At 39.5% G+C, this 9,353-nt stretch overlaps 1 protein-coding gene across 1 annotated transcript; it reads right to left on the reverse strand.

The window, feature by feature from the left end:
• Nucleotides 1–6,585: 6,585 nt before the first annotated feature.
• On the reverse strand, nucleotides 6,586–8,719 carry snrpd2 (small nuclear ribonucleoprotein D2 polypeptide). Its single transcript, XM_030744641.1, has 3 exons — nucleotides 8,585–8,719; nucleotides 7,587–7,766; nucleotides 6,586–7,042 (listed from the first exon to the last, which is right to left on the reverse strand). Coding segments are annotated over exons 1-3 (357 nt in total). The 5' UTR covers nucleotides 8,587–8,719; the 3' UTR covers nucleotides 6,586–6,867.
• Between the last annotated feature and the right edge of the window lie 634 nt (nucleotides 8,720–9,353).

A 9,353-nucleotide genomic window follows, 5' to 3' on the forward strand; every position in this document is an offset into this window, starting at 1 on the left:
CAGACTGCACTTCTACTACATCTTACATCAGACAGGCCAGGACTGAGTAAAGCATACAGTCCCGAGGCAGCGTCTGAAAGCCTCAGCCTCCATTCTTGGTTGAATAGCAGACAAACAAAGAGAATTACACAACTGAACTTAAACCAAGGCAACAAAGTGGTAGCCTGGATCTTGAGGTTGGCAACAGTTATCCAAACAGGGATTAAGATTAACAGGACAGACCACAAGGGATGACCCACAGTTTGGATGGATTATAAAGAAAATTCAGCGGTACAGAGAATGAGTGTTACTGTTGGAAGTATTTTAAAATCTCCTTCTATCTCTTTCTGACAGGGACTGTGACTGGAGGAGGGTGAAATCTGTAAATGCGAGCAAGACGCAAGTGTTCACTAAGAGGTCTGGGCTGGAGGCCAGCTAAGCAAAGGGCAGCAGAAGGATTTTAAAGAGAGTCCAAATGGCATGTCCTGAAATGTAGGCCCTGCACTCTTCACAGGGCAAAGTGGATATACAAGGGTAATGAATGCTAGGCTGCAATCTTTAAAGTGAGGAATGCAAAATTAAACTGTTCTTAATTTGGAACTTGTTTTGCAATCTTAATAACAGAGCATTATTATCAACATATGATTAAAGTTCAAGAGGCCTATGACAACACTGAACATCAAAATGAAACAGTCAAAACAAAAAAGGATTTGTGGCTTGTCACACATATCACAGTGTCATTTATACCACATATAAATGTGCCAGTCTTGAGGGTACAGCGTAAGTGAAAGGGAACATAAGCCAGTCCAAAGTAAGGTCTGTGAAATACCTCTATGAGCCACTAGATGGCAATATGACCCAAATAAATGACACCTTCACAGTCAGCATACTGGTAAAGCTGGACTGTCAGTGTGGGACCCCTGTATCAATATGAACCTGTTCTCTTTTGTGCTGAGTTTAACTTGGCCAAGTCATCATTTAAAGGAGTCATAATAAGTCTGAGAATTAAAAGATGAATTAAAAAAAAAATAAATCTATTACCCTTGGCCTGTGGGAGGAAGCCAAAATATCCAGAGAGAACCCACAGAGGGAGGCCCCAGCTGGTCAGTTTGGTGGATTCAAGCCCACCTGTGAGGCGACAGGGCTGACCACCACTGTGACCCCTGGAAGAAAATATAAATAAATAAATGGAAAAGTATCCACATTGGCCAGCTTCCACATTTTAAGCTATTTGAAACATCCATGCATCAGCATTACCCTGTCGCACCCCCATGATTGAAATATTACATGGCAATAGCTAAGTTCAGAAAACCCAAATGGTGACACTTAAGGTCCAAGGAAGGTTTGTGGAAAGTCCTTCAAACCAAAAGCAAATGCTCCCCGGATGGAAACTGAGTTTTCCCATGTGAAAGTCAGGGAATATTGCCTAAAGCGGTGCAGCAAACATTCCTGTAACCTTCCGCAAACGCTGAACATTCCTTGTGTGCTGGGTTATATTGCCACATTATCTTCTGAAGAATAAAACTACACTGACCCAATTTATTCTAAAGATTTTGACAATAAATTAATAAATAAATAAAACTGCCAAACTGATCAACAGAAAAATTAAGAACAATTCAAACTAGGTATTACACCATATGCTTTAACAATTAGGCATAATTTGACCACATTCAGGAAAAACCCTATTGGAAAATGGTTGCCTCTTTCTGAGTCATGTCAGAAGTCCCTTCCTGTTAAAAGGGAGCTCTTCTTCCCCACAGTCACCTAGTGCTTGCCCAATGGGGAATGTATATGTATTTCATAATGATTATTTTAAAAGAGCTAAATAGCTGGGCTGAGGTTTGCAGGGAAAATAGGGATGAATGACCTTTGAATAACGGAATGCATGTCTCAAATTAAAATAAAAATAGTAGTTTCATCATTAAAACGTGATCAGTAGATCTTGGTCTAGTTTAGCCCACTTTACCCCATTACAGTACGGCGCATGTTTGTAAACAGGTCCGAATCTACATGCAGCATCTAGACACACCTGATCCCTGTTGTTTTGGCTGCCGCTCTATGTGTCCCAGCACTTACTGTCATTCCTCACTTAATAGATGAGTGAAGGCAGTGTTTATGCATCCACGGAGCTAATACCTCCCCTTCTCTTTCCCCCATCCCCTCTCCACCTGGCCTGGCGGCTCTGACACCCGGATCGCGGCTCTGCTTGAAAACAAACTGCGGCGGCGGCTCCGGTTACCGGGGCCCGATCGATGCGCTGCAGGGTGTCGTGTTCCTCGGATGGTTGCCTATCGATGCATGGCCGATCGCTATCATAATCACACTTCCCCCCTCTTATCGCTTACCTACTGAATAAAACATCTGCCTTCCTGCTCACGGATCGCTCACACACCCCAAATTCTGGAGGGAAAGAGACTTCTTGAAGTGTCTTTGAGATGAGTGTAAGTAATCCGAGACAAATGCACGATGATACCCAACAAATCAGGTCCCTAAAGTTGTCTTTATCTGAGGCATCTCCAAATAGACTCACTGGATATTTGACAGGACTTTGTCCCAGGATGCTGCAGCTGAGTTTCATTGTTGAGAGATGCTATTTGATCCAAAACAACCTTTAGATTTACACTTTTTGATAGGTCGCCTGTGTTTGTCACCGTAAATAAAAGGGAAACTCTGAACTTGGTTTCACTTCTGGTCAATCTATAGAACGCCTTCAGGTTCCAGGGGTGACCACTAGGGCCCAAGCAGGTGCGTACTTCTCTCATACACAGATGTAAGAGCAAACAGGCACTGAATCCTCGTGATTTAAACTCCTTTCAGCTGAACAGATGGCACACAATGACATTAAATAGAATTAGACTCTATATCGAAACACAAAGCTTCTCACTAAAAGGTTTAATAATAATTATGTGCACCATAGACTTTGGCACTTTCAACCTAAAGATCTCAACCCACTTGTTCACCTTTGGAGAATTTTTGGAGCCGCTTTAAAGCCTGCACTGTTCCCCGCCATCAACTAAACATTATCTAAGAACGGAGTTCATGCCTGCAGTCCAGTTTCATGAAGATTATTTGTCACCATGTGTTTTATATTTCACCTAAGAACACAAGACATAGCAAAACATTTCTTTTCTTTTTTTTTTTTTTTAAACAATTTGTTTTATTAATGACATTTTTACTGTGTGACTGTCACCAGGTTAAGGCTCAGGTGTGTGTCTGGCCACTGGACCAAACTGTTAATCTTACAATGCCCAACACCACTGGATGAGAGCATGGATGGGACCAGTAGGACTAGAACTGAGTACACTTATTCAGTTGCTTTACTGAAGTACAGTTTTAATGTACATGTACTTAATTCAAGTATTTCTGTTATGCTACTTTCTGCTTTTCTGCCACTATTTTGCATACAAATATTAGACCTTGTACCCTTTATTTTAAAGCATTAGTTACTAATTATTTTGCAGATTAGTTGAGTTATTATACATGAAGCTGCCCAGCAATTTAAAATAAGTAATTAAGATTGACAGCTGGAACGTTAAAGAATTATATGGATCAATATTTATCAAGCAATTCCACAAGATGAGCATATTTACTCTAGGTACTTTAAATATACTGTAATTATACATATTATCCAACACAAAATTATATTTGAAGATGACATAATAAATCTGTACAGAGATACGGCCTGAACATTTTGCCCAGTGTTTTCTACGCTTTGTTCTTGGAAAGACTCCTGCATCCTGTTTGACACTGATAATTACTCACCTCTGCAGAAAAGTGTTCTCCCCTGCTTCATGAGACACCTACAAAAGCCGATGACATGAGTAGAAGAGAGAAAAAAAAAAAAGATAATGATTAATTAATTTTGGTATTGCTGCATTTTTAACTGCTTTTAATATATTTCACTGATTATTGTTGTTAGCTTCTGTAAGTATTAAACAAAGCATATAACCTGTACTTAAAGTAAAACTCTCCTAATGTTATTGCATTTGATTCAATGGTTTATTTAAAATACCATTAAGATCTCCTCAGTGTAGGAGTACATGTGTGCCTGAGTCAGATCCTTAACACTCATTTACATCTTAAAAACTATGCACCCTAAGAACTGTTAATAACTTGCACTAAAGCAGCTGTCATTAACCAAAGGTACTCTTTGGGTTGGTCAGTGAGAATGCTTATGAAAAAGTCGCTTCGGCTTAGAGAGACAACAGTTTTCAAGTGGGCAGGTCTCTTTTGTCTAGTTGATTATAATCTTGCAATGTTGCGCTGTCAGGGAAGCTAATCACACCGCTTTAATTTTAAGGCTGAACTGAACTCTTGCGCTGGGATGCCAGGGTAACACCGGAAAGATCATATTTCATAACCGTTTTTCATCTTCTTGCTCGCTTTAATATAAACAGACAGCTCTTTGGATCGCACCCCAAAAGTGATCAGATTGCTTTGTGCTAAAGGGCAAAAGTGCTTCTTCCTGGTGTGACTCTATTTGTTGTGACATTACTAGCACCAGACTAAAAAATATAGCTGAAATCATATGTGTTTTGAAGGGTGTTGTTATTAAGCACATACATTTAACTCCTTGTATATTAGACAAAGAGCATAATTAAACCGGTGGAAGTGAAGCATGTAGCTCAAAGCCACGTTTTGTGATACATGAATGAGGTCTTTCACTTGGATTATCCACTTAAACAGAAGGATCACTGTTCTGAGTTGCCTCTGTAACCATCATAGTAATCCTTTATTTATTATGTTATTAAAATGGTTACAATATTTCCAGTCAGTTTTACCCTGTTAGCCATTAGATTTGCCCACCCCAAATTATTCTGGGTTAATATAAAACTTATTTTTATGCTTAAATTATAATTTTTTTGGATTTAAATTCTGGTATTGTTAGCAACCAAGTTAAGAGGGAAAAGCCTGGGTATACATGGCACAGATTACTCTTAAAATGTCACTATTATAAGCTATGTTTTTAAAGGTTTACAACTGGAATTGCAACATGGGTAAATCTACTTTAATACTGAACTAAGGAAAAAAGGTAAGCGTCTCACTTGGGGGCCTCCTGGTGGCCACGGGGCCCTGAACAGTCTCTCTGTGTCCTTGGGGCTGACTATGCAGCAACTTGTCTACTTTCCGGCCCCTGATCTCAAACGTGTGTTAGGTATCAGAGCAGTTATAAAAGTTCACCGCATTTCACCTAAAGTGCTAAGCCTGACTCTCCTGTTGACTCACCCAGCAGGCTTCACCTGAGAGCTGTAAATCAGTGATGACTTGTTGCCCCCACACAGATACTCCACAGGTGCTGGCCTGATGGGCACATCACGGTTAACAGTGAGGGTGCAGTGTGACATAAGGTATACAACAGATGTCAAGATGTTAGGACAAGAGCACACTGCAGCAGGAAGTTCAGGATACTTCTGCAAACATATTTAGCAGCATTTTCAGGCGGTTACATCAGATAAAACCAGAGGAATGATTCAGAAATCAGAGGCATGAAATTCTCCCCTACAAAAAAATTAAAAATAAAATTAAATACACAAGAAGTTAATTTACTTGACCACTGAATATGAGAGCACCACAGAACAGAGGTTAGATGCCAACTGGTAGGGATAAGTAAGGCGACACTTGCTGCCGAGCTATTAAGACAATTAACAAAGTGGTCAGGAGGGGCCGAGTGGCAGAGAGGGAACGGCTCGAAATGGAGAGAGATGAGGGTGTGAAGTGACAGTCAGCACATCTGGTCTCATCAATAATGCAGCGGGCCTTTAAACGGCAGTTTGTCGCTTATTGAGCGCTGCTGACTGAAATCAAGCCCGACACCTTAGATGCTGTCAGGGGAGAGTGAAAGGGTGACAGTGGAGTTGGGAGTGGGGTGGGGTGAGGCTGGCAAGGAGAAATAACTTTTCAATGACTGCACTGAATGAGCAAGACAGGAGAATACCAAGTACCACCTCATGGGTGTACGCCTTCACCAATCAGTGAAGTTGCAGTTTACCGTAAAATCTGCCCAAACTGATATGTAATAAAGACTTTTAGGGACTTTAGATTGGCACCAAATCTAAAATACAGACACAATCATCCTGTCTGTTCCTGAGTTTTGGCACTGAATAATGTTCAAAAGTTCTTTTATTTTTCTTGCAGGACATTATGATGTCAGAGTAAAGTGATCGTTTGGTTATGAAAGGTTACTACATCATCATATGAATCACTGAAGTTAAAGACAAAGTCTGACATTTGTGTGAAATCTTGCAGTGATTATCAAACTGATTCTTCAGTTAAAGCCAAAATGGTTTATCAGAGCAAATGAATGTAAACTGTAAGACTAGTAGCATGGATCAACATTTGTGTAATGTCACCTACATAAACCCAGCAGGGGCGCAGCTATATACACTATATATGAGGTGTATGTGTACTTTTATTAATCATATCATATGCACAGCTGTTAAATACATTAAATGCTGACTAGAGAAATAATACCCCCCCTTGTGTGTCAACCCTATGCATTGCATATAATGCATACCCACTTTTTTGTGCCACTGATACCCAGTATGATTAATGAAGCAGAGAGAACCCAGGAAACTAAACGCTAGAAAATACCTGCACAATGTTTTCTTCTTTTCATCACTTTTATTATGAAAATGAAAAAGACAGAAACCGTCTGTAGACAAAGCACTGTTATGCCTAACTGACTCTCAGTAGGAGAAACATCTTTATGATGACACTTTTTCTGTCTTAAAAGTGAATTGAACAATCCAACATAAAAAAAAAACAAAACAAATCAAACCAAATAAGGTTTCAGCAACTACGAACCACTTCCTTAAGGGACAATAAGAAGAAGAAGAAAAAAAAAAAAGAAGGGTAGGTGAGCGGTTCAGCAGGGTGCATTAAGAGAGTTCATTTTCCTGTGATCAGAGGATTTCTCAGCACCACGATGACAGAATCCCCCCTGAGGAACATTTTAGAAATGTAGCGGTCCTTATTTACGGGCTTCGACTTCTTCTTTCCCTTCCCGCTCTTTGGAACTTCTGTCCACATCTCCTTCACGTTCTCCAAGACCATGTTGCAATGCCTGAAATGGCAGTGATGATGTAATGTTAGCAATATAGTGAAAAGAAATTCAAATAAAATGCCTACATGCACACATCCATATATATGGTTTATTATTATTTTTTTTTAAATAATAATTTTAAAAAGCTAATTTATGGCAAAGGGTCACCAAAGCAGGTAGCTCTGCATGTTTTATATGGCAGATTTTTATGCGGGATCTTCCTGACACAACCCTAAAGGGACTTGTGTCTCCTCCTGGGACCATTCACTTGTTAAGCGTATAAACCAGCACATTATTGTCACTTTGCATTATTAAAATAATCAAATACGCCTAAGCGCAATTTTCCAGATTACATTATACAAGAAACCACAAAGCAAGTTGCTCTTATCTTTGAGGGAGTGTAATGTTTAATAATAAATGAACGCACTGGAGAAAAAACGAGAAACCAGTAAATATTGCAAAGGCACCAAAGTGACCCAATAATAAAACAGAAAACATAGGCTTAAAGGTAACAAAACAGAACTCTCAAGAGTGTTAATTACTGCATAAGAGTCTGACTCTGTACCTGTCAAATGCCTTGACTCTGCCGAGCAGCTTCTTATTGTTGCGACAGTTTATGAGGACCTGCGTGTTGTTCTTCACTGACTGTGTGAGCACAGAGAGGGGGCCGGTGTTGAACTCCTCCTCCTCTCGCTTCTGAAGCTCCTCGGGGGTCATCTCTGACTTGGGCTTCGTTAAGAGACTCCTGTGAATGAAACCAGACAATCATACCAGTATCCCAATAAATGAGCATAATCACAATGACACATTTGAATGACTAAAGTAGTAATATTGGACGGTTTCCATTTTTTGGTCTGTAAGAAGCCTATTTATTAAACACAGTTAATTTTTCATGGTTTTATTGAGACATTTTGTTAGAATTCACTGCATTTTTACTTTGATGTGCCACTACTTACTGAACAAAGTCAAGTGCAAAATTTAAACTGTATACTGTGTAGACAAAGTAAACTGGCTCACCACACCTGTGAAACCGTTCACCACTGTGTAGCACACAGAGCTGCAGACAATACTGTAGTTTAAAGCTTAAACTGAGCCCCTTAAAAGCTTCAGTCAGTCATGCTTTCGGACTAACTCTCATGGAAGACCGAGACAATCGGCTCAGCCTTTTTACAGAAAAAAGGCTAACCCTAACCTTTATTTATTAGACTGTTTTATATCATCAGACTGTTAACTAATAAGAAAACGCCGCTCACACCCTTTGTTTCTTGTTAGCATTTAGCAAACTAGCATTTATTCTATAGCCTGACTTCAGAATCAGTACTTTTAAACTTTACAATAAAGCAGTCCACATATACGAACAGTTTTTAAAGTAACCTCAGCGTAGCTGTAACATAGCTAGTCATGAAAAGGCAGCGCACCGACTGCACATCGAGCTAACCGGCCCGGGTAGCCGAAAGGCTAACAGTGTTAGCATGTTAACTACCCGCAGCTAGCGTCTTTAGGACTCTAAGGCTGAGAACTGACTAATCTCTCAAACACTGGGTGATCATCACAGGTACTTACATGGTTGCTGGCTTATTAAAAACAGTTTCCTCGAATCGTGTTCTGCTCGCCTTCGTATGTGCAACGACTCGCGTGGATCAAACTACTTCCGGGTCGCTTCAAAAATGCGCTTAAGAAAATGTTACAACTACCGGGTTACCACAGCCTCATTCAACTGAACTAAACAGTTCATTTTCTGCACTTTTCAATTATTGATTGCATTTTATTTAATAGACTGCTTCTAAGGACTAACAAGCGTGGATATGATCATTTCTCTCTGATGATCAATAACATGTGTTTGTGTGAACTTTTTATTTCTGTGTAAAGTTTGTTTTGTTTTTATTGCGTTAAGACAGTAGTAGAGGTATATAGTTGTTATGCTTGTATCTTTTATGTTAATAAAATGTTACGTGTAATGAAATGGACTATATAAATAAAATGAACAATGATGTATTAAATGCAGCATAATTTCTTACGTAAGTATGCTCATACTGGCACTCAGTTTGAATGCATAATTTTACTTGCAATTAGGCTATATTAGGTGTTTTAACTGAAAAGGATACTAAAACTCTCTAATAATAACAATGTTTATGCTATGGGACTCAATATAACTACTTAAAAATAATGTTACAGGACAAAGATAAATCAGGGAGCAGCTGAACTGAAATGGCAGATTCAAACAGTTAAGTCATTGTTTTGCTTTCCAACATAACAAGAATGAGGGGAAAGAGCATGTCTATGTCTGAGAGAGAGCGAGAGATTGGCTTTCTGGCAAGAGACAGACAGACGC

This window comes from Archocentrus centrarchus, chromosome 13, assembly GCF_007364275.1.
Source record: "Archocentrus centrarchus isolate MPI-CPG fArcCen1 chromosome 13, fArcCen1, whole genome shotgun sequence".
Lineage (NCBI taxonomy): Eukaryota > Metazoa > Chordata > Actinopteri > Cichliformes > Cichlidae > Archocentrus > Archocentrus centrarchus.

What these genes read in the sequence shown, in the direction of transcription:
- snrpd2 (XM_030744641.1), bottom strand. An exon ending in AGAGTCAAGGCATTTGACAG is followed by an intron (nt 7,043 to 7,586) that starts GTACAGAGTCAG and finishes CTGCCATTTCAG; the next exon opens with GCATTGCAACATGGTCTTGG.